Genomic DNA, 26193 nt, shown 5'->3' on the forward strand with positions numbered 1-26193 from the left:
CTCACCTTAATAATGTTGTATTTTAGCGCCCTGTTGCACTGATTCATATCCATGTGTACGTATTGACCGTCTTCTAGTGCACACAATCTCACTTGTCACTTCACTACATGTTTCGGCATCACTGTGTCATCCTCAGGTGTGTTATTTACGTTAAACTAATGCACTGCTCGCCATCATATGTTGTTTGTAAATTGATTTAATATACATATGAATATACATTTTAGATCAATTTCCAAAGGACACATGATGGCGAGCAGTGCAATAGTTTAATGTAAATAACACCTGAGGATGGCACAGGGATGCCGAAACATGTAGTGAAGTGACAAGTGAGATTGTGTGCACTACAAGACGATCAGTACATACACATCACGGACGTACCTCACCTTAATTCATTCAGTCACCCAAATAATGCTAGGTTAAGAGTGCAAATTATATAGCTCATTATATATCCATTCTCTTGTTAGTGTTTCCTCAGCCAGAACTGTTGTTGTAGCTGGATATCTAAAGATGGAGATGCTTCATCTTGGGTTTGGTTGTTCATTCTTTTATTTGTTCCCGTCCTCTTTTCCAGTAAAACTGGGACAAGGAAACAAGAATAAAAAATAAACGACAAAGTCCAAAATAAAGTAAATGCAATTTCTGCCAGCTTCACCCGCTGTGATTCCCTCACGCTATACTCCGTACAACACAGCCTTTGCAGCGACGTTTCAGAGTCGGGACTGGAACAGTGTTTTAAGTTTTTCAGATGGCAGTGTCCATGCACCAGTTGCAATGTCATTGACGTAGGTCTGCACCACGAGGTACAAACAGTACTGCTCCAAAATTTATGAACAAATTATCCAGACTCCTCACCGGTATGGAAAGGTCTCCTCTGTACCGTTGCGATTACTGACTTAAGGCTCGTCCACATTACTTGTGCTCGTCGGGAGACTCGTCTGGCTTTTACTTGTGCTCGTAAATCTTCGTCCACACTACTTCAGTTGCTCGCCAGGCTTCAGCGCGTGAGGATCCGTATATTTACTCGTAGTGTGTATAGGCTGTAGTCGTATTTTAATTTATTGGCTATAGTTTTTAAATTAAAATTTAAAAATTTGCTTGTCTCGTGACTTGTCATATCGTCCACATTACTCGCAAGCATAGCGAGTCATACTAGCACGATTAATGTGGACGCGCCTTTAGATGGAATTTCCTATAACATTCCTAAATCAGAATGCTGTATCTGCCACACGTTATTATTGATCTCTGAAAGTACCCGAGAAGACGGCATGAAATATCTTCATCTGCTCAATCACTGGGATCGTGGGTTCGAACCCACTCGAGGCATGGATGTCTGTGTTTATTCTGTTTTTTTTTATTATTATTCATAGTGGGGTGAGACTGAGTTCACTTGCTACTGCGGCCACTTCTGGTCTATTGTACCAGCCCCAAATGATAGGTGAGGGTGATTGTGGAGCAATTGGTGGAATGAAGATTGACAGAGGAAACTGAAATACTCGGACAAACCCTGCCTGCGACTTTTTTTTTTTTAATCATATTTTAACCTAGCTTTGTCCGCTGTTTTGATCTTCTTGACTTATGTAAATATCTATTTAATAGTTTCAAGTTCGAGTTCATGTTCAGTCCGTTGCTAGGCTGAATCCGCATTACCTAAACCATCTTAAAGTGCAAAGAGGAAGAACAAGCTGGGCATGAGCCTGGGGTTCAAGTGAGAACACCTCAACTGCGCCGGATATCCGCTAAATGAAGTACTGAGTTAAAGCCAGACTGAGCCCAGTGGTTTCTAGAATGAGGCCAAATGCAGTTTAATTGATGTGTTCGTTCGTTAAATAAGTTTTCTTGTCTGGGACGTCCACCGCTTACCTACTACTCTGTCCAAAAAGTATCCGACCTTGGGCAGGGAAAACAAAGTTCTGTATGTGGGTGGTTACAATACCTAATCGCCTTCGAAGTAGGCCCCTTGTGACTCCACACACTTAGCCCAGCGGTCCTTCCATGGCTGGAAGCAATTCTGGAAGTCTTCTTTTGGAATGGCGTGCAGCTGCGCCGTCGCGTTCTGTATGATGTCCTCGCGGCCGTCAAAACGGCAGCCTTTAGCGGTGTCTTCAATCTCGGGAACAGCCAGAAATCACAAGGAGCCATGTCAGGAGAGTAGGGAGCCTGGCGAACCTGCGGAATGCCGTGCTTGGCCAGGAAACCCTGTATCAGGTGTGATGAATAAGCTGGGGCGTTGTCATGATGCAGCTGCCAGTTGCGTGCGTCCCACAGCTCCGGTCTCTTGCGCCGAACTGCATAACGAAGATTGCGGGAGACTTCCTGATAGTAATCCTTATTGACAGTTTGGCATAGTGGTGCGTACTCATGATGCACAACACCCCAGTAATCGAAAAAAACAACAGTCAGCATCACCTTCACATGACTCCGAACCTGTCGTGCTTTTTTGGGCCTCAGGGCTGTTGGATGCTTCCATTGTGACTCCTGGACCTAAGTTTCCGGGTCATATCCGTACATCCACGACTCGTTACCAGTGATCACAGTCTTCGGGAACTCAGGATCCCTGTTGGCGCACTCCAGCATGTCCTGCGCGACCTCAAGGCGGAGTTGTTGCTGCTCCAGCGGAAGCAGCTTGGGCACAAATTTTGCCGCCATCCTTCGCATGCCCGAATCCTCAGTTAAAACTGTGTTTGCGGAACCTCTGCTGACCCCAACCGAAACATGAACCTCCCGCATGGTCAAACGACGGCCCTCCATGATCAGTGTCCGCACTTTTTCAAAGACATCAGCATTTCGGCAGCGGTGTAAATAAATCTGTGTTCTCAGAAAATGTTAGAACAGTATCACTGGTTAGTGTGTCATGCCAATGCTATGTAAAATGTAAAGTTGTCCATGTTCTTAACTAATTAAGCACTGCGTCATGAAGACGTATGGGGGAGTGGATGTATAGATCCACATTTTCTTGACCTCGGCACTAATTGGAGATGAATGATCAGCTTCACGACCCGGCCACTTTATCCCCGGGGAAAGAGTCCCCGGTACACATTGGATAGCAGGCTGGATGGGCCCCAGAGCCGCTCTTGATGACGTGGAATGACGAAAATTCTTGACCCTACCGGAACTCGAACTCCGACCTCATGGTCGTCCAGCCCGTAGCTAGTCGCTATACCGACAACGCCATCCCGGCTCACAACAAAGCTGTGTACGGATGCATTAAGTACATTCTATATGAAAATTTGCAATTAATTAAAGATTTTGTGTATGTTCTATTACTTAATTCACAAAGTTAACAGAACTGAGTTATGCTGCGTTGCAAGTTTCCCTGCATAACATTTACGGAATTCTGGTGTCACCGTATTCCCAAAACATTAGATTACTCACATTAATCACATTTAAATTAGTCGAAGCGTCATCGCAAATTAATTGCAGGATGTATTACACCTATGCGTAGGTGACTGAATTAAGTGGAATGCATAAATATGTTCAAATCGTAATGAATACGTAATCTCTCTACACGTAATTAGTAGTGCGTGGAAGCTTCCTTTCACCATTTTTAGTGATCACTCGGATTATTAACTGGGGCCTAATAGTCTATAAAACATTTTCAGCGTAATTATTTCCATGCGTCATAGTCCTTCCTGAGATGCTAATTGTCGATCATTCACTCATTCATCAATGGCTCTACAGATTTTTGTTGGGCCCTGGCCTCTTCTTCAGTTTCGTAATTTGTTATACACAGACGGTGACAGTCAGCCCATCGTAAGGCCGCTACCTACACACAGGACAACACAAACACAGAATCAACGCATTCACAGACATCCATGCCTTGAGTGAGATTCGAACCCATGATCCCAGCTTTCGAACGAGCGTAGACAGTTCATGCCTTAGACCCCGCGGCCACTGTGATAATTTATCTCTCAGCTAACAATTTCCTGCATTCTACGGGATGCAGGGATCCATTACAGTATTCACAAAAGTCCTCCATCAGGCCTTCTTCGGAACTCTTATGAATTCAGCCCACATCGGTGTTCTGTATTTATTTGAGACATATTTTCATATCGCCCTGCAATGTACGCCTATGTATTCCAAGCGCTCTCTTCCCTTTAGGTCATTCATCGGGAATTGTGTACAGAAAATAAGACAAATTTCAGACTCCCTTTTAACTTATAATGCAGCAGATACAGCGCAGGCTTCCTTCGAGACTACCCATCTATCATATGTGTACACAATAGGGTTTGGGGCATTGTTCGTGGAACTTACGTGATTCAGCTCCTTGGAGTACCCAGCGACCACATGAAGGATGTTCGCGCAGAGCCCTCTGCCTATGTATTGCTCCTCACACATTGGCTCCAGGCGCCGTTGTATCAGCTCTGGGTGTGGTGGAAACCCGTGCAGTCCAGAGTAACTGGTGACTCTCTGAACACATCAACACTAATAATGTAATTTCTGTAACTGTAATTTTTCGAATGTTCAGAGCCTCTAATACAAAAGCCATTTCCGTCAACATTCAGTCCTCACAAAAATGTATTGCGAGATAAATATTGGTGTTGCTTTCTAATATTCTCTTTCGCGTTCCAAGTGTTTGCTTGCCGACAGAATTGGCACGAAAATTTTGTATTACTTTTAACTTCTAGGACCAAGGTCATTTTACAGCCGTCACAATAATACATACGACCATTGTGTAGTACTCTAAATGCGTTTTTAATCCATCTTACGACAGTCCGTTTTCAGATATGTATAACTTGTATAAATATTTGTTTCTGGGATAGTTCAGTCGGTATAGCGATGGCCTAGAGACTGGACGGCAGACGATCGATTCCCAGCAGGGGCAACAAATTGTTCTCTGCTTCACGACGTTTAGACCGGCTCTGAGACCCATCTGTTCAATAGTTCCGGATGATAAACGGCCACAGCGTGAAGCAGATCACTCATATCAAGTGCTGAATCAAGAGTGATGGAACCATACTTCCATTTCTTCTTACAGTTTCATGGCGTGATGCTTAATTGCTTAATTAATAAAGCACAAGGACAAATTTACCTTGATAACTGTACAAAGCATGTTTAAGAAAGTTGGAAGGGCACTAACAGTTTCTGAAGGGAGTATTCTTAACCCTGTCATTGGACACTACACAATCTGAGATATTGACAGTGCTGTGAGATAAACAACAAAACCAACAGACCACAATTATATCGTCTGCCTTGTTCTCAGCCACTTCAATTTCGAAGAAAATATTCAGTGATTTATTATATAGCCTTTCAATGTATATAAATATATTTTTTCTCGTGTCATATTCATTAGTGTGGATTGTTTTATTATATATCCCGCTTTTCTAACGTGTATATTTAGTTCCTAATAGATTTTATCCAGCGAACGGCCGGTCGCTATCCCCCCTCCACACGCACACACAAATGATAACGGAAATTGAGACGCTTGTTTTATTTACCTTCAAGCAATTTACAATTCCAGGTCTCGCTTCCTGAATTTATAAGCATATATACAGAATTCTCAGCGTATGGCGCTGCTGTGCCACCGTCAGCTCAGTAGCCGCTATCGAAGCACGTTCGCAGCTTCGTAAATTGAACATCCTGTATTTTCTGGTAAATTCCATAGTCTTATTTGTGGTTAAAAGAACAACGTTTCGGAAGTTGTCTCTGCTTCCGCCCTTAGGTAAATCTTAAAATCTAATTTGTTGTGTCCGTTATACCGAGATAATCTTTATTCCCGGACAGTAGTAGTTCTGAGTATATCTCTTATATCTATAAAGAACTGTGTATCTTTGTTTGGTTTTTGTACATATCCACATCGTTGCATCTATTTCGACCAAATTTGGCATGATATTAGGGAATCTTACTGGGGAGTTTTTTTTTAGAAATTTTAAGACGTGCATTGTGTCAAGTCTAAGCCATCCTCTCTCTGTAAGAAAGCTCTGAGATCATGACAATAATGGGATCATGTTAGCAGTGATATTGTTGTTGGGGTAAATGTTAAACTCCTAACTATCTTGTGCTGTTGTTAGAATACGGCCGAAGCCTGACACTATCATTTGCCATTACTAGGATATAAGGGAAACACCAAACTACTCGTATCTTGTGCTGTCATGCTCACACTATCTTCTGCCGTTGCCAGAATACGGCGGAAACCCCAGAGCATCTTCTGCCGTTACTAGATTTGGTCTAGAAATGTGGTGCTTGTACGTGTGCATTATGCTCATATGAATGGTGAATGTCGGAGATTATCTGTTGGAGATAAGAAGCGAAACTGAGTCCTATCAAAAAGCACGAGAGACCACTGTAGATTGCGGTGCAAGGGCCAAGAAGGCGCACGCCTTATACATACAAATGTAAACTTAATTGTGTGTGTAAATATATGCTACTATGTTCGGATTCAATTTCGATACATTTTATAGCTTCAGTTTTAGTTTTACTTGAAAGTAGTACACGTATCTGTATATATTTTCATGTAGGGTGTCACTCAGAGAATATGAATGGATGGTTTTGAATTATATTCGAATTGTTAATGACGCACTTCCTGACGATGATCTTGTACACCAGATACGAAGGAGAGTCTGTAAATAGGTTACATATGGATATAAAACGTGTGATATTCGAACCATGAAAAACACATTTATTTCTCGACATATTCTCCACCAGCACTGATGAACTCGTTCAGTCGTGTTACCAGTGCGTCCAAACCCACAGTATATAAATCTTTTGTCTCCGCCACTTCCGCAGTCCCCTTTCAACCTCTTCGTCATCAGCGAAACGTTTGCCACGTTTCTCGACCCGCTTGTGATCCGCTTTACGCGACAGACACTTCCCACTGTAAACAAGAAACGTTTCTTTATGAATATTCTTTGCATTGAGCCCTTTTGCCCAAAGAAAGGCCGAACAGAAAGCTGCTTTTCGTTAGTATACTCCTCAAGCACGGTCGCCGTTATGACTACTGAAACCAGCCTCTGAATATGCGCATGCCCGTCTGCTGCCTAGACTGGCATGAAGCTGGACTGTGCTGCTACCTAGTGATAAATATACAAAACCTATTACGTCCATTACAGCTGCTTTACTTCCATTTGTGCCCTATTTACTGACTCTCACTCGTATTTGGTGTAGGGTTTGAGGAAAAAGAAGAAATATTTACTAAGAGCAGTCAGTGTTACAACCGCGACTACCTGCCGAACACAAAGCAGAAGAGTTAACCACTACCCGGCCACATTTGATGCAGATAATAACACAATTGTACATGTAAACATTTGAACAGCTCTTCACGAGCTAGTTTGGTGTGCCAACACGTTTTCTATTCACTTCAGTCATGTAGGCTTCTCGTGGGGCCTGACTCTCCCTTTCAGGGTCAATTGTGACAGCATTCTTGAAAGGGGACGCACCCAGTTGAACTCTGACCTCTGGCTTTATGGTTGGAGCTGTGTGCGTGAGTTAAAGACTAATTGTTAGTGATAGATGGGTTGATAGAAGTTACAGAACATTGTAACGTGTCTATCACACATGGTCATCATCATCATCATCATCATCATCATCGACCCTTATTGAAGAATTAGATGCAATTCAACAACTGAGTCTGGTATCATTGTACGCCTGAAACATGTTGTGTCAATAAAAACATATGTTGATACGATAGTGTCTACTTTGTTTTAAATACAGAATATTGTTGTGTAGACTGCAGACTTTTGTAAACATTTTGTGTAACCTATTTATGACACACAACAGGATGCATACTGTATTAAGATTAAAATCTGGTCATTTTAAAATTATTCTCCATTTAGTTTATCAATGTTTCAACTAGTGGAATGCATATCTGCTCGAGCACATTTATTTTTCATACCATCTGCCCTCTGTTCATCATACACGAAAAGATTTTAGAGTCTTAAGACCCTAAATGCAGTCCTACAAAGAACCAAATGAATAGACAGGCGAGTATTCAAAGCATCATCAAAATTACTTGGAGCCATATAAATATCTAAATAAGTTTTTTTTTTTCATGTAATCAATCCTTTCATCTTTTGAAAGTATGATAGCCAAATCTGTATACTGAAAAAGATCTAATCTACGTAACATCGGTTTAATCCACCTTCCTCCATTTTCTTGAAAGTAATTCGACCTTTTAAATATTAAAGAGCGAGCCATATTAAATTATAGGCCTCTGTGGAGTTACCGGATCGTTACAGCGATATGTTGGCTACCAAGATGCAATATACGTGGTAGAGTCATTAAGTTCGTGGAATGTGGTTTCATCGCATCATATTACAAGGTATTCACATACACTTACACAGATCCACATTGGTCCTCAGAATAGTTGCCGTTGGCCGCTATGCAAGTCTGCCAACGTTGATATAACTGTAGAAAACATTGCTGAAAACTATTGGCAGGAAATTCCCTTACGACGCTTTGCGGCCATTCCACGAACTTATTGACTAGTGGTATTATGTGTACGTCATATCTCCAAGTGCTCCACCTTGAAATAATCGAAATACCATAAAAAATTCTTGACCAGTGACTGAAATGAAACGTCTCAAGTTCCGAAGTTATATAAAAATAGTCTTTTTAAAATTTTAACGAAATTACCGGCGAAAATTGAAAGGGATGGAATTTTAAAATCATTGGGAGTGCATCAAAATGTTAAGGGCTGACAGAGTATTGGTAAGTATTCATACCATTTCCACCGAAAAGAATGTCATATATTTGTAGGCCAAAATTAAGTATCGGGCATACATTAATATTTTCTGGATTAAAGCTATTTTTAAAAATAAAAAAATAAGGAACTGATAGTTTTAAATACATACGTGTATATAAGCATGTACTCTTATATATATTCAGCGAAACATTTCTAATTTGGCAAACTTTGGTACCACTTAAATTCGGCCAAAGTAAACAGTTGGCCATCTTACAGGAAATTCCTCTTTTTATGTCTGTAATGATAACCACTGCCTTGTTTTTCTGTTTGAAGTTCTTTATTTTGCTTTTGACCTCGTGACTAGTGAATAGACCACGCACTTGATATAAAATGAGTGGATCTGAAGAGAAGGCGAGTGACATATTGCCACGTATTTAGGGGCGTGACTATAGACGGGGTATGGATTGGTGAGTGGTTTATTGACCACTTGTGTAAACCACTCGGAACTACAAACAGTTATACCGCTCTCGCTAATCTCCACACTTTACAAATCACCACAGCACCTGCTAAACCCTTTTCCATCCTGCTTTTCTTCGAAACCTGTTCCTTAGCAACGGATTCTAACAGTGAGATTATTCACCTTCCCAAGCTCATGTTGTTACTGCCCGGCGAATATCCCGCGACTGAACTGTAGTGCCAGTTGTCTTCAAGATAACTCCTCGGCACGGACCACACTGAAATCACAGCCTCTTTTTTGTTGTAGATGCGTGATTTGCGCCGTTACATAGCAAAGGTCGCTGCGCAGATCACATAGAAAACTCCTTTCTTCTATTGTTACATGCATGTTGCGGGCGTTACCTACCAGTGGCCACTGTTTACCGAGTCACTGCTTAGCAACGGGCCTGTACTTATGAATTTTAATTACCATTCAGATATAAAAATACAGAAGTCTATGGTAAATTGAATAGCAAAATAATCGATTGTTTAATGGCCTGTTACTGTCGATAAATCGATCGCCAAAAATGGCAGAAGGGGTGCTTAGTAGCTACATGCAAGGGACAAGGGATAGATGGGACAGAAACCAGTTATTTTTGTATGTGGTCAACATGGGAAGACTGAAATATATACAGAACCATATCATGAAATGTAATAAGGTGGACAACATACAATACAGGGAGGTGGCCAAATTATAAATGGTTGGTCATGTGTACATTGATACAATTTATTTCCGGGTTTGTAAAAATTCCGCTGATTTTGGCACGCATCCAGCCCAACTTGCAAAGTTGACGAACCGCGCAGGTTTCATTGCACCGTATAGTTTTCTTTTTAATTCGCTCAGTTGGAGGTGGAGTCCGACTGGGCCCACTCGTCACGGAGGCCACTGGTTGGCCTATTGTAGCCTGCCCCGGGTGATTATGATGATGGAGAATTTGGTGGAATGAAGATTGGCAGGGGAAACCAAAGTACTCGGAAAAAACCTACCCCAGCGCCACTTTGTCCACCACACATCCCACTTGACCAGACCCGGGTTTGAACCCGGGCCGCCGCGATGGGAAACCAGCGACTAACCGCTTGAGCTATGACGCGGCCATAGTACAGCATGCTGGTGGTCAGAACTGGATCGGCTTCTCACTTAATCCCTTTCAAGGAACGTGTATGGTAATACATGCAAGTCTTTAATTTTATTTCTGCTCATTATTTTATCGGATTGATATTTGTGGGTAACCTAAGACACCCTCTAACGGCAAGGGAAATATGCAGTTTCAAGCAATTCTCGGAAGTGATGTTATCCAAGATAATTTATGCAAGCGAGCTATGGGAATGTCATTGAGGAGGAAAAATCAGAGACAAAAACACGGCTTTGCTACCGCAGTCTGTACCAAAAGTGCCTTGAAAATTTACGATATAGGTCTATGTCCTTATTTAGGAGGCATGGTTCGTGTTATTTAGGAATCTACGTTTCAAAGGCAAATCCAACAGATAATTCTAGAGACAAATTAGTTTGCGAGAAGATTTAGGGATACTGCCGTCGAGAAACATAGCGAAAAGTGAGAGAGGAAGAGAGAGAGATAGGAGGCAGTGGAATTATGTCGTGTTTATTACGTCTTAGAGAAAAATTAACAAGAGATATGTTTAATTTCATGTGAGGAAATGTGTGGTTATGGATGGAGCTTCTGTTGAATTTAAAATCATTTTAAGTGCGTCCATTTGAACTACGGAACAATGGGACCAATTGATGGTATGATCGGATATCCTGGCTAAGGGTTTTCATTGTTTTCCTCAGTCCAGTTAGAGAGATGCTGCTGATGCTACCTCGATTTGGTTCCCTTCATATTCATTTCAGTTCCTGAGTCATCCTGCCGCTTCACGCTGTATAGCCTAGATATTGACATCACCGTAAAATTAGCCACGAAAAGCAACAAAAAGTAACTGACTAAAAGTGGCTCAGATGAATGTGCACAGGGAGAATTCGATAGTCGCCAGAAAGGAGATGGGAAATGCTGTGTCAGGCTGGTGGGGCCTGTATGAAAATGGTCCAGAACGAGTCATTGCTGCAGGGGACCCTGTCTTGTTTAGGTGGGCCGTCACGCTGCACTCGGCTCACGTTATGCACCAGTGAACAGGTTTCATCGTACTGGTAACTTTGATCTGAGGCTTTGTTCCAAAGCTGATTACATCTGGATATTTGAACATCCAGAAGTTAGACTATAGATACTCTAGAACAAGCAGCTACGTGTTAAGTTCCAGTATAATCAACAATGAAACCGAGAGTTCCCGTGATATATAGACATTATACTTCAACAATCAAATAACTACCAAACAATATGTAGGTACCACCCAGCTGTTTCCATTATAACATTGTTTTCAGTGTTGTTAATTGTTGTATTGTATTGATTTGAGTTTCTCACGAAGGTTACTGTGGGGGGGGGGTACGAATATCTGGGTATTACTATCGTGCAGTTCAGTAGAGGTCCACCTTTACTTTTCGACCCTGAGGACAGAGGCTTTACGTTCCTTCGAAACCTCGATGGACTTTCCGAGCTACATGACGTTATAACCTAGAAAATCGTATTCTTCTTACGTGTTATCAGCTCATGCCTGTGAAGAGTAGGGCTGCTGTCTTCCGAGATGTGATTCCGTGTAGTCTTGTCTATGTTTACCGATTATTTGGAGGAGCGTACTGCCTCCATCTTCAGGATCATTGAGTAAGCTTGCTGTATGATGCTTGCTTGGCTTACTACTCCATGTATTTTGGTAGTTTACTGACGTTTCGACGGAACGAATTACTTTCATATTCAGGGTCGAAGTGTAAACTTGCTTGTTAACTTTTTTTTTTACCTTGAAGATTCAGAAAATTATCTTCCTCCAAAACGTAGATAAACTCTTACCAGCCTTCACGGCGTCACACCCCAAATGCAGCACTATCCATAATCACCTTTATGAGAACGTCACATCCAACATAGTGTACAAATGTTCAGCGTTTTTCCATGCTTCACTTCATGCAAAATGCACATCGCATAAGAGACATAGGCTTATAGACGAAATGTATCTATTCTCTATTTGAATTCAAGAAAAGCACTGACATTTTCGCTTCAGAAAAAATGAAGGTGGTGTGTTGCTTTCTGTTATGCCGAATGTAGTAATGGATGACAGAACTGTACTTTCATGTATACCGAATGTCGCTATTGAGTTTTTACCACTCTGTGTTTACAGTCCTCAGCTCACACGTTTTCCGCCATTCCGCTGTGTAGGCACAGTATGCAGGTGATCACGGTGGCCGCGCGGTCTTCGCTCGCTCGAACACTGAGATTGTGAGTTCGAATCCCACTCAAGGCACGGATGTCTGTCTGCGTTTATTCTGTTTGTGTTAGGGAACGGTCTATCGTCGTGCTGATCCCCCGTCCAAGGAGTCCTACAGACTCTGTATAAGATAAGAAACTGAAAAGGCGACCAAGGCCCAACAAAATGACTGTAGAGCCATAGATATGTTAGTTTGGATAGGCAGGTAAGGACTGAATGCAGGTTGAATGGCATTACCAGTTGTGGGGTCCGCGCAGCCTTGTATCCAGTAGTATCGGAAGCTCTTTTTAGGAGGTGAGCATAAACAAGGAGCGTATCTTTCGCTCCATAGTGGGATATGCTCAAGTAAATGCACGATCGACTTTACTTTTAACTTCTACTTAATCCCTCTCGACAATTGTTGCAGTAGAACCGTAAAATGTGGCCCGATCTCTTTCGAAACCTTTCAGTAAATATTTCATTCATCGCCCTGTGTCTGTAACCTTTACACATGAAAAACATCCCAAATAAAGGTAGGAGGAAATAAATTTACCAAAAATTTGCATTTTAAACACGTATGTCATTATGTAGCGCCACACAGGTCACTGGGCACAGAAATATTATCACAGCGATCCATTGTGTTTCTGTTCGGCAAACCTCATAGAAGACGAGGTTGAGGTTGTCATGGAGATGACTATGATATAGCGTAATGTAATTTGGTAGGTAGTTACCGACGTTTCGGAGGAAGACGGCAGTCTACTTGTGCGTTATTTGCACTATGCATTGGTTCATCGGTCGTGATATTAGACAGCTTTCTCTGCCGATAAATCCGAAATATTTTAAATTTAGGGAAAATATTTTATTGTGCCGACTCCCACACGAAACATTGGTCAACATTAAAGGGGGGGGGGGGGCTCCTCCGTTCTTCTCCTATCACCATTTGACTTCCGATTTCAGAATACATTGAGAGCTGCCTGCTTTCATAATCTGATGATACTCATGGGTATTAAGGTGGTCTTCTTCTCTTCCTTTTCTTCCTTCTTCGTCTCTTTCTTCTCTTCCTTTTCCTCCCTTATCTTCCTTCTCATACTCCTATTCATTATCCTCCTTCTCTTTCTAATCCTCCTCTTCATTCTCCCCTTCCTCTATATTCTCCTTCTCTTTCCCTTCCTTCTCCTTGTCTTCCTTCGTTTTCTTCTCTTCCTTCTCCTTCTCTTTCTACTCCTCCTCCTGTTAATTCTCCCCCTCCTCTACATTCTCCTTCTCTTTCCCTTCCTTCTCCTTGTCTTCCTTCATGTTCTTCTCTTCCTTCGTGTTCTTCTCTTCCTTCTCCTCCTTCTCTTTCTACTCTTCCTCCTGTTCATTCTCCTTCTCTTTCCCTTCCTTCTCCTTGTCTTCCTTCGTTTTCTTATCTTCCTTCTCCTCCTTCTCTTTCTACTCCTCCTCTTCATTCTCCCTTTCCTATATATTCTCCTTCTCTTTCCCTTCCTTCTCCTTGTCTTCCTTCATTTTCTTCTCTTCCTTCTCCTCCTTCTCTTTCTACTCCTTTCTTTCTTCCCCCCCCCCACCTACTTCATGTACGGTACGACAGATCAGTGTCGTACAAAGCGTTCGGATTTCCACGTTTCAGAATCTAGTTCATGGGACGCAGTTGGTAGGATTCCTTGGGCGGTATCGGCCCGTCGCAGGGCCACTAACTCTACAGAACAATTCACAACACATGCACTCCGCGAATAGGATTCGAACCCATGGTAACAGCATTCAAGTGGTAGAATACATTACGAGCCTGAGGCCGCGCGCCCTACTGAGGTTATAAGAAAAATGAATTTCCGCTCAAAGTGAAACATGTGCCACTCACCTGCAGCGCTTTCCACAAGGAAGCAGAATGCCGGAAGATGCTTGTGTTGTGCTCTAGCTTGACAACGGGAGCAAGCAGAAGCGTAATCTTCAGTTTACTGTTATATTCTGGTCGTTCGGAGAGCATCACAACGGCAGTAGTGGCCCCCATCGAGTGGCCCACGAAATGGAGGTCAGGGTCCCCAGTCACTCTAAGCACGTAGTCAACCATGGCAGGAAGGTCGTACATCCCAATTTCGTGCCAACTTGAAGCAGATAGGACAAACATAATGGTCAGGAACAGGCAGTGCTTGCAGTGTCACTGTGTTCACATTCTGTGCCCATTACCTGTGGTAATTCCTGTACATAATAGTTTCATTTCCACACTGTACTTGAAACAAGACGTACACCAAGAGTATTGATCCCATTGTGCCTGAGGATGGAGACGACATGTTTTCCCCAAACATTAATGACTGTACACAAATCAGTACCGTCTGACATCCCAAAGACAGAAATATGCTCACTGATGCAAATGTTATTTACGTTCTTCCGCGTTAAAATATAAATGTAAACGGTAAAGCTGTTCCTGTGCTTAAATACCATGAAGACGTAGGGGGGAATGGACGTATAGCTCCACCATTCTTGATCTCAGCACTACAAGAAGGTGAGCGGTCAGCTTCACGCTCCGATCGCTTTACCCCCCATAAAAGTGCCTGGGTGAGCCCAGAGAAATGCGGAATAGAGGAAAATTTGTACCCCTGCCTTGAATCGAACCCGAGACGTCCATACCGTAGCCCGTCGCTATACCGACTGAGCTATCCAGGTTCCCTTCTTAAAACATATCCCGCTCATAATTAACAACTGTTTTGTTGACCTGGGACTGCGTGCTTTCGTGAAGTACAGTTTTAGTGTATCACGGGTGGTATTCTTTGCGAAGAAACTTTCATTTTATCACGGGCCATAATTTATACCTGAAACTTCTTGAAGTGTTGTGAATGTTAATTAAAGTATATTTTAATATTCAGTACCTCGTATAGAGCAGCCCTTGTCGTCCATTTGAGAACAAAATTAAATAAGTTTATTGAGGACTCCCAGTATATCATATAAAATCTAAAACCGTACGTTTACAGTGATAATGTTATACGCGTGCCGACAGCAACTGACAGAGAAACATACGAAAGCAGCAACGCTTTTGGAGGAATCCCTTTCGAATCTCGGCAGGAACAGTTTTTTTTTATTGCTAGTGGGCTGGGACTAAGTCCCTTGTACTGCGGCCACTTCTGGCCTATTGTACCAGCCCCAGACGATAGGTGAGGGTGATTGTGGAGCAATTGGTGGAATGAAGATTGGCAGGGGAAACCGAAGTACTCGGAGAAAACCTGTCTCAGCGCCACTTTGTCGACCACAAATCCCACTTGACGATACCCGGGATCGAACCCGGGCCGCAGCGGTGGGAAGACAGCGACTAACCGCCTGAGCTATGGCGCGGCCATTCGGCAGTAGCAGTTACTATCCTGATTAGGAAAATTCGTGATTTTCCAGCCTTTCAAGGCAAATCCCGGAATGTTAGTTTTAAACACATCATGACCGTTTCCTCAATAATCATTTCAAGTTACTAGAAGGTCAGTATGCCCTGTGTGTCTTTGGATATGACGCCTTGCAATTTGGTAGAAACTTACTAACGTTTCGGAAGAACTTCCTGCCTCTATCTTCAGGTTCCATCTATCCTGGATGTGATGACAGCAGTTTCATCCAAAACGTTGGTAACTTTCTACCGGACCACACAGCATCACATCTTGATATTCACCTACGTGAGAACCTCAAATCTCACATACTCTCGTAATATCTGAAGTTAGGTAGCCCCCTGTAGTTGACATAGCGTCGTTAAATAACTTTTAATCCATCTCTGTTTAAGCTAATATATGTTACACGTGACTGCAAAGCGTAAATGAAACTACATTTATGAGGAACTTCGGTGTCTGTTCCTTTTTTAGTTTAATTTTGATCGTGACCTTTTTATAGAATTCCTCACTTTATTAATGAGAGCAATAAAGGTTCGGTGTTTGTTCACCGGACTGTATGACGTCAATTTCAGTCTCCATAGCAATGGATGTCAGAGCAATTCATCAGCGAGTGACGATTTTATGTGGAGGGTTGATTTCACGTAGATTAGTATTGCCATGCACCCGAATTAATCTCAGGTCACTGGAAATATTTGCACTGGAAAACATAACGAAGCTTTACCACGAGTTTCGCGTTCATTTTCATAACTTAGAAGACAGAATATGAAGCATGAACTTATAATTAATTTTATTTCGGATACAACCACGTCATTTTCCTTAGTTTCTTTTTAAAATCTCGCAACAATTTCACCAAAAATCAAAAGAACCGGAATGAAATAATTGACGGTTTATCTGAAAATGAATATATAATTTATTCGCCATGAAAATCTGAAATATTTGAACCGGAATGTCTTCAGTTTGAAGAGGACGGACAGAATTGTTACTGAATTTCTCTGGTGTTTCGACGCAAAATGACCAGCTGCTAGTGGTTAGAGCTAACATATTGTTGTATTTTTCCGAAACAGTTCCCTGGATAAAGAAATTAAATTATTGCATTCATCCACATCTTTCAATTTTGTTTAGCAACACTTCGGGGCACGCGCTAGCGTAGTTGATTGAGGCACTATGCTACAAGCCGGAAGGTCGCGGGATCGAATCCCGATGAAGTGGATTTTTTCAATTGACCTAATCCTTCCAACCACACTATGGCCCTGGGGTCGACTCAGCCTCTAACAGAAATGAGTACCAGGAATATCCCTGGGGTAATGAGCGGTCGGCATGTAAGGCTGACAACCTCACCGCCATCTGTGAGCCGATTGTCTAGAAAACGTGGGAGCCTCGACTTCTCACAACCCCATTGGCCTCTCCAGCCTGTTACAGGGCTACCTTTGCTTTTTACTTTTACTAGCATCCCTTCGGATTCGTTTCATTGTTTAACAATATAAGGGTGAGATTTAAGGTTCCCACCGTGTTGACTGTGAAGATTCTCTTGTACGATGTGAGCCAGTGTAGTTTGGTATCACGTTACGAGTGTTTCGGAGGAACATACTGACTTCATCTTCAGGGTACCTTCATAGACTGAGGGTGTTTAAGAACCTAAGGTAGAGGAAGACACTGGAGAATGATGCAAATTTCATATTGTGGCTTATTTGTTCAAAGGAAGAACTGGATCCAGAGAAACTGGCGTTGCTAGTTACTGCCTTCACGCAACAACAGAGAAATTGTCACGATACTAGATATGACGCGTACATCCGTTGCTATGGAACACGTTTCCCCAGAGAGGAATTCACGCAACAGTAGAAGACCTGTTTTTTTTTTTCTGTGCGGTCCGATTATATAGCAAAATTGTGCAGACGACAAGCAGAAGTCATACAGAATCATGATAATGAACATGTTCGCGGTATAGGACAAGGTGAAGCCAGACACAGAAAATAAAAGAGGCTTAAACTTGGCGGTGGTCAAGCTTACGACCGTTCAAATGACTAACTTTTCATTGTAGCATAAGATCTGTAAGTTAGGAATGATCTACTCTGCAAAGCCTGTACTGACAGAGGACTTGTGTGTAAAGCAAAAGTAAAAGTTTTCGATAACATTATATGTGCGAAATATACACTTGACGAAAGGTCGAGTGTATTCATAAGAGACAGACCCATCTTCTCGTCAGAGAGGATGTTACATAAGGACTGTTACCGCAAGAGTTCAGTTGGAAAGAAAAAAAAATCTCTGGTCGTGGGCCTCAAGGGGCCTGACGCCAAGACGAACCGATTGGCGGAAAACCGCCAGTCGTAAAGTAACTCTCTCTGTCTCTAAATCAGTTGAGTTTCAAGACGCCAGCCTGCCAAGATATGAGCTTTGGAGCGGAGCAGTTGTCAGAAGAAGTGAGGATGTCCCTGAGTCGTCAGTAAAATCACTGAGAAGAGATGACAAGAAAGGAATTAGGCTGTGAAAAGAAGACTTCATGTGTGTTGCAGTGACAGTGAGATTGCTATAAATTCGCTGCCAGGATCGTAGTTACGTGTTGAATGTATAGGATGCCACACGGTAGCGTAGTTGGTTGAGGCACTATGCTACAAGCCAGAAGATCGCGGGTTCAAGTCCCGATGAGGTAATTGGATTTTTTTTTTCAATTGACGTAATCCTTCCCTCCGCACTATGGCCCTGGGGTCGACTCAGCCTCTAAAGGGCCCTACACACGCTCCGGTAGACCTGTCAGGTGCGCCTGCACAGGCGCGCCTGTGCAGGTCGACCGGAGCGTGTGGATGATAAAACGTCGCAGTTATTGTGACCTGAACAGTCCGCCGGAGCATATTCGAAAAATCATTAGACGACCTGTGCAGTTTTGTACCTGAACCAGGCAAACCGGAGCGTGTGGCGAAATGGCCATCCTCATAACGGTATCTTTCTATTTTAATTAATGGGGCAACTAATGACAGGAGCTGTAAATAAGTTTCTTCATTCATGCGCAAATAATTGTGCCAATCTTTAGGGACCAACTTCAATTCACGTAACAGATTCACATGTGAATAAACGTTTCTTTTCATCAACCACTCTTTGCACCAGGTTTGACGCTACTTTTCGGTTTGAAACAATTTGTAGCTAATAATAAGCCAAATACAGCTAGAACATCGTCATCTGTAGATGCCATGTCCGACCGTAGCAAACACGCAACTGAAGTAATATCGGAAAGGTGTACCTGAGCGTGTGGGCGCACTGGGGTTTTCAGGTCGACCTGCGCAGGCGCACCTGTGCAGGCGCACCTGACAGGTCTACCGGAGCGTCTGTAGGGCCCTTAACAGAAATGAGTACCAGAAATATTCTTGGGGGTAAAGGGCGGTCTGCACGGAAGGCTGACAACCTTACCGCCATCTTTGAGCCGATTGTCTAGATAATGTGGGAATCTCAACATCTCACAACCCTATGGGTGTCCACGGCCTGTTACAGGGTTATCTTTAATTTTTAGTTACTTTATGTATAGGATGTCAAATCCAATCCAATCCAAACCCCCGTCTATAAGTCACGTACAACCCATATACATGGCAGTGTTGAGTAGCTGTGTAAATTTTACTCTACACCAGTCAAGGCAGTAGGCTGCGATTGGTGGGATATGTGGCACACATAAGGGGATGAGAAATGCTTACGTCAGTTTAGTCGAAAACTACATGAAGTGACTATCTGGGAGTGCTAATGTACATAAGAGGGTAATATGAGGGCCATGCCGTAGCTCAGGCTGTTAGTCGCCGTCCTGAACGACTCCCACCCCTGTTCGATCCCAGCAGAAGTCATGTGGGATGTGGTGGACAACGTGGCACTGGGGCAGGATGTCCGAATACTCCTTCCCCTTCCAATTCTCATTCCACCACCTTCTCCACATTCTTTTGATCATCCTATCATTCGACTCTGTACAATCTTCAATATTGGCAGCGTCGTTAAATAACCACAAATAAGATAATCGTGAATGAATAATGTATGGGGTTGTGGACTGGATTCATCTGCGTAAGAACAGGCCCAGTAGCGGGCAGTAATTAATCTTCGAATGCCATGAAGATGAGAAATCTGGAGGTAAAGGCTCCATCTACTTGCCACTTAAGAATTTCCACTTCGCCACAGATAACCAGCTTTATAGACTGCACCCTTTTGGTATATATAATATATAATTGCATACATTACGACACAATAAGTAATATGGGAATACCTTCAATAAAGAAAATATGTGTTGATATGTGTCTTACGTTTTATATTAAACACATAGGACATATACAAACTCCGTGGCCTGTAGTCCACAAGCGAACTGTTCCGACCTAGCGACGGCCTTTTGTCGGCGAAGTTAGTGCCATCTTTAGCGGATAGAGGGTGTCGCGCAACGGATCCCCATGGCCGTTAATTTCGGTTTTCTAGACCGGAGCCGCTAGTTTTCCATTCAAGTAGCTCCTCAGTTATCCTCATGAGGCTGAGTGGAGACCGTTCCAGACCCACTACTTCTTAGAACATCTGTTAGCGGTGGGAATCGAATCCGGACCTCTGGAACTCTGACCACTAGACCACAGAGACCAACGTCTATTGTCTTTATTGAAGATATTCCTATGTTACTTGTGTCGATGGTCATAATAGAAGCAATTAAACAGAAAACAAGTACGCCTCGTACAGGTATTTCTGTGCTTGCTCTTTCTTTCGTTAGCTCGTTCGTGATGAATGGGCGACTGTTCTTCTGGAACCCTGTCTTGAGGTAACGTCATTCAAGGAAGACCTGTGTAGCTACATGAGTATAACCAATGGTAAGTTTCAGCTGTCAGAAGGCAGATGAGGTCACCGGTTTTCCCAGACCCTTACACGATGTTCTACCTGCTTCATACTTGCAGTCAATTAAAAAAGTGAAAATCAGTGAATAATTTATCTGTAATACAAGTTCATCTTACCTGTAATTCCAGAATTCTGGCTGTGTGTTGTTGAAATTCTTATGACGAGCTGAATATATGGTTCCTCTTAGATTCCCCATCCATACGTCATAACCGGCATCCGATAGTTTGTAACCTGTTGACATATGTACGCATAAAGGTAAAACTATAGCCAAGATTATCAGCAAATGGCGAATTATTACCTCTAGCCTCCACGTGCCTAACATTAAATCAGTGGTGTAGAAGTGATACCCCCTTTAACCTCGGGATGAATAAGGGAAAACCTCAGCGGAATATGCAAAGTGTAATGTAATTTGCATTCTATTACCTGCAATGTATGCATCACAAAATCATAATATAATGTTGATAATGAATACGAAGCAAATATAGCAACGTTCAGATATTTGAGAACGATATTAAGAAATTATTATCACTTTCAGGAATAAATAAAGAGCAGATTGAGTTGAGGAATGCTTGCTATCAGTCTTTTCAATGTCTCTTTCTTTCCATATGTTATCCAAAACACTCACTCATGGAGCTGAGCCCTTCTTTAGAAGCTGCCAATTGTTCAGCCACTCAAGAACTTCCCAGCATTTTATGGAACCCGAAGGTTTATTACCTTGTTCATAAGAGCCCTCTATTGGTCCCTATCCTGAGCCAGATAAGTTCAATCCATCCTATCCCATCCTGTTTCTCTGAGATCCATTTTAGTATTGTCCACCCACCTACGTCTTGGTCTTTCCAGTGGTCTCCTTCCTTCCGGCTCTCCCATCAATATCCTATATGCATTTCTCCCCTCCCCCATCCGTGCTGATCCAAAACACGAGGATTACAATATATAAAACTGTAATTGCATCCGTGGGGCACGCGTTAGCATAGTTGGTTGAGGCACTATGCTACAAGCCGGAAGGTCGCTGGTTGAAGTCCCGATGAGGTCATTGGATTTTTTTTTCAATTTACCTAATCCTTCCAGCCACACTATGGCCCTGGTATCGACTTAGACTCTAACAGAAATGAGTACCAGGAATATTCTTGGGGGTAAAGGGCGGCCGGCCCGTAAGGCTGACAACCTTGCCGCCATCTATGAGCCGATTGTCTAGAAAATGTGAGAACCTCAACATCTCACAACCCTATGGGCCTCCACGGCCTGTTGCAGGGATACCTTTACTTTTAATTTCAACTGTTGTTTTGTTTTATATGCGAGAAAATGTTGGTATCTCATTCATTTGGATTCATTTGGTTCAGGATCGGTCCTAGTCCCGGGCTTCGTGAACACTGCAATGAACTCTCGGGTAATATATATACTGTATATAAGCGAGCAGCTTCTGCACTAGCTAATCGACTATTGTCTTCTCAGGAGGAGTCAGTTAGTTAGCTAAAAGTTGTGGACATGAGAATTATAATGTGATGCAGAAATATGAATTCGGAAATGTATTCCGGTAATTCTCAGAATTCCCGTGTCCTTGTAGTTTGTAATTTGCAGAAGATCGATGTATCATGGATGACACGAACATAAACTAATTACATAATTACAGAAAAGATATTATCATCCTCATTCAGAGGACAACAAATTCCTGTTGCTAGGTCGCCATGATGCCTAAATATTACATAATGGTGCGTACTTTTTTAAAAAGATATTGCTCGATAACATTCTATGTTGTACAGAGATATTGGGCTTTCGGACCTTATCCATCGTCCTGGTTTTTAAGATAACTAATAAAAACACGACGTTTCGGAAACGGGATCTGTTTCCGTCCTCAGGTGAAGGAAAACACCTATTATGTTGGTTCCCTTAGAAAGAGCTAGCCTCAATCACTGGTCCACTGGTCCCTCACCTGAGGACGGAAACAGATCCAGTTTCCGAAACGTCGTGTTTTTATTAGTTATCTTTAAAGCCAGGACGATTGATAAAGTCCCAAAACCCAATATATCAGTGTGTTATACACCATCGTCTGAATCCTACAGTAACTATTCTATGTCTTAGTAGTTCAACGACCCCAGACCAAAGTCTGGCTGTTAACTTTACCTTTAAATCTCCTTGATACGTTTTATTCGTTCTCGTTTATGTGATGGATTAATCAGTTTAGGCTAGTACATTAGAATAAGGAAATCTGGTGTCGTAAAATCACTGAGATTCACTCGCAACAGCCTTGCCTTCAGATAACGTTCCCCTTCAGCGTTATAGTCAAAGCCATCCGTTCTGTCCGCCTCCGCACTGCTGCGGGTTCTCCTCCTTAAGTCTACAGAACATATAGAGTTAAGGAAAGGCTATAGATCTTACGGCTGGAGCCAGAGTAGATCAATCATTGTAGTGACTAAGGTACGGTGTTCGTTTAAATTATGTTTGCTCAAATGTTGGATCCTGTTGGGCTGCGCTTATTTCTTTCTGTGCCAAAACCAAAAGCTAGATGTTACACAAGACAATATATTCTCTATATGTTGCAGATAATGCCCACGTATTGGTATTGAATGTAATAGACTCAGCTCGACAGGATCCAACATTTTAGTGATCTTATTTTTAAAGGACCTTATAGCGAATTATATATACTCGTATATATATAAATACTATAATATAATAATACAATATTTTAAAATTAGCATTGCATTGACACACGAAAAAATAAACTATACAGTGAAATAGTGGCAGGAAATTAATATGTGCCTGATGATAGCCGTATACGGCCGAAACATGTCGCAAATACAGGCCAGAATATGTGTTGCATTTGCGACTACAATAATATGGCAATTATAACATAAACTAATAATATTAACGCAGTAGGATGCGTAGGTACAGTCGTTGCGGACAATCGACACGGGGTTGTCATACAGCTTGGTTGTTGTTTGGGCAGAGTGACAACTCTCACCGTGAAGTTCTATCACGTTACGAAATGTTTCAAAAGTCCTCGAAGGGTTAGGCGGAGTAGAACAAGACAGATACCAGTGGCTGGCTGTTGTGAGCTCTGTAATGAACGTTTGGGGAAAAGAATCTCTTAGCCCACTAAACGACCATGAGTAGCATACGTGAGTTAAATGCAAGGTAAGTTTAAAATGGTGAAGGAAACGATAGTTATTATTGTTCTAAGCAGTGAAGTTTATTGCTCACTGATATGTTTTGTTTTGTACAGTTCGACAACAAAGCAGGCTAAATGCAGTTACCACGTGTCACGGTTGGGAGATCCTTCTGACAGTTCTGTACGAAATCTACCAGAGGACTTGTTGGGCGCCATTACAGGTTTGGTGCCTGCGAAGAGCTCCTCGTCAGCACAAAACCTTAGCTACCTGTTAATGTTTCTGCGCTATTTACAAGCTGCTCTATTCTGTCAGCACAGAAAGGTGCATCGTGAGAGAATATTGGTTATTGTCCGTTGTCTTCAGTAGGTTAGGTGCACGAGACGAGAACGTAAAGTCTCTTTGTATCCGAGAGTGGAAATAAAAGTTTTATTCATTCGAAAATATCATCATTGGGATAAAATAATTTTAATATTCATCATTTTGTAATTAATATGAAATTTGTCAACCTTTCAGATTATAGAACAAAGTACTGAACGACAATATATTGTCCTTTGTTTAAGGTTATAAATTTTTATCTTATTTACTTCATATCTGCTTATACATGAACCCACATGTGCCGGTTATGTATAACCTGTCTCATTTATTTTTACACTTCTTTGTTTCTTAATTTAAGTGACAGTTTCCCACACGTCATTCGGAAAAGTACATTAAGGTTGAATATTCCCCGAGTGTACATGCTGTCACGTGTATGAATGTGACTATCGACGGGGGTTTGGATTGAAGATTCCATTTAATGATCGCTTTAACACACGACCCGTGACTACACCTAATTATAGCGCCATCACTTATCTCCACGCTTTAGAAATTACGTGTACTATAACACACACTAAGTCTTTTTAGTCTGCTGTGTCTTCGCCACTCGTTCCCTGGGAACGGCTTCTAACACTGGAGATTCTTCAGCTTCCGCGCTCACTTCGTTGCCCTCTGGCTCTCAACTGTTCCGACTAAGTCTCTTCACAGACTCCTTTACAATTCGCTGACTTCTATTATAAAACTTCTGTAGTTGATACAGATCTCAGAATAACCGAATGAATGAATAATAATAATAAAGGCAAAGGTAAAGTTGTCCCTGTGCTTAACCAATTAAACACTACGTCGTGAAGGCGTATGGGGGAGTGGGTGTATAGATCCACATTTTCTTGACCTCGGCACTAGCTGGAGGTGGGTGGTTAGCTTCACGCCCCGACCGCTTGACCCCCAGGTAAAGGGCCCCTGGTAATCATTGGGTAGGAGTGTGGATGGGCCCGAGAGCCGGTCTGGACGACATGGAGAAGTTAAAATTCTTGCCTCCACCGGGACTCGAACTCCGATCCCCGGTAGTCGCTATACCGACTGCGCTATCCCAGCCCTCCATGAATAACAGAGTAGCAGAAAATTAATTAGTTCGTGAAGAGCTATTATGTTTACGGTTCTTTGGAGTTTACATTAAATTTCTTAATTCGCTCTCCCCGTTGCCAGGGGTCACGTGCAATATGACAAATAAGCTCCTTTTGAGGAATCTGTCATCCATCCCCACGCGAAAGTTTGCTCCGTGCTGATCGCCGAGCTGAGGACAAACACTGTAATACTAAATGCGCCGTCACAAGACTGTCAGAATGAAACATCTTGGAGGCAGGTGCGAACTTCAACTTTCTCGCTTTATGAAAACGGAAGGGAACGGAACACAAGCGGAAGAGATCCATGATATAAGTTTCTTCGGCTTCTCCCACGCCATCTTGTTGACAGGAGAAATAAATAATCGGATTGTGAATATTAGTAGTTCCACATTTTCATTATTACTTTGTAACAATTTCTCCAACTCCCGAGAAATTCTGCGTCTGTTATATTACTTTAGAAGAGGGGTATGGCGTTGGGGAAGATAGCGCGTTCCAGCACAAGTAATTTCCGTGTAACTTGGAAGTGTTAGGGTATATCGTATAGAGAAGAACGTAAAGCGAAGACGTGAGATATAGGTCCTTAAATTCATTCATCTCCATTCCTTGGTTTTAATTTTCACAGGTATATTTACCTACCAGGACCCAGGATAGCGTAGTCGGTATAGCGACTGGCTACGGGCCGGGCGACTGAGTTTTAGGAGTTCGATTCCTGATAGTGTCAAGAAATTTCTCTTCTCTACGTCGTCCACACTGGCTCTGGAACCCACCTAACCTCCTATCCAGTGGGTACCGGGAGCTCTTTCCCCGGGGGTAAACCGGCCGGGGCGTGTATATATACGCAATTATATACGAAAAGGTGGGTTGTTCAGCTTGTTGTGTTGTGCTGCGCATAGAAGGGACCAAAAACCACGATAAGGGAGCACAGCAGTTTCCTCATTTATATTTTATAATTTTAAAACACCTGATGGTGACTTTATAAGTCGAAATATGTGAATAACTTTTAATAAAGTAAAATCTATATGACATGTACAATTTAAAGTGAATAACTTTCAGTAAGT

General features: G+C 42.3%; 1 protein-coding gene across 1 annotated transcript in view; it reads right to left on the reverse strand.

Moving 5' to 3' along the window:
• The window catches only part of LOC111864460 (lipase 3), an 88090-nt gene that overhangs the window by 14998 nt on the left and 46899 nt on the right, over positions 1 to 26193 (reverse strand). The window contains exons 4-6 of the mRNA XM_033751513.1: positions 20709 to 20823; positions 14256 to 14499; positions 4252 to 4407 (exon numbers count right to left, since the gene is read on the reverse strand). Coding sequence (XP_033607404.1) covers positions 4252 to 4407; positions 14256 to 14499; positions 20709 to 20823 — 515 coding nt within the window. The remainder of the gene's footprint in view (positions 1 to 4251; positions 4408 to 14255; positions 14500 to 20708; positions 20824 to 26193) is intronic.

The sequence above is a fragment of the Cryptotermes secundus genome, unplaced genomic scaffold (genome assembly GCF_002891405.2).
Source record: "Cryptotermes secundus unplaced genomic scaffold, Csec_1.0 scaffold108, whole genome shotgun sequence".
NCBI lineage: Eukaryota > Metazoa > Arthropoda > Insecta > Blattodea > Kalotermitidae > Cryptotermes > Cryptotermes secundus.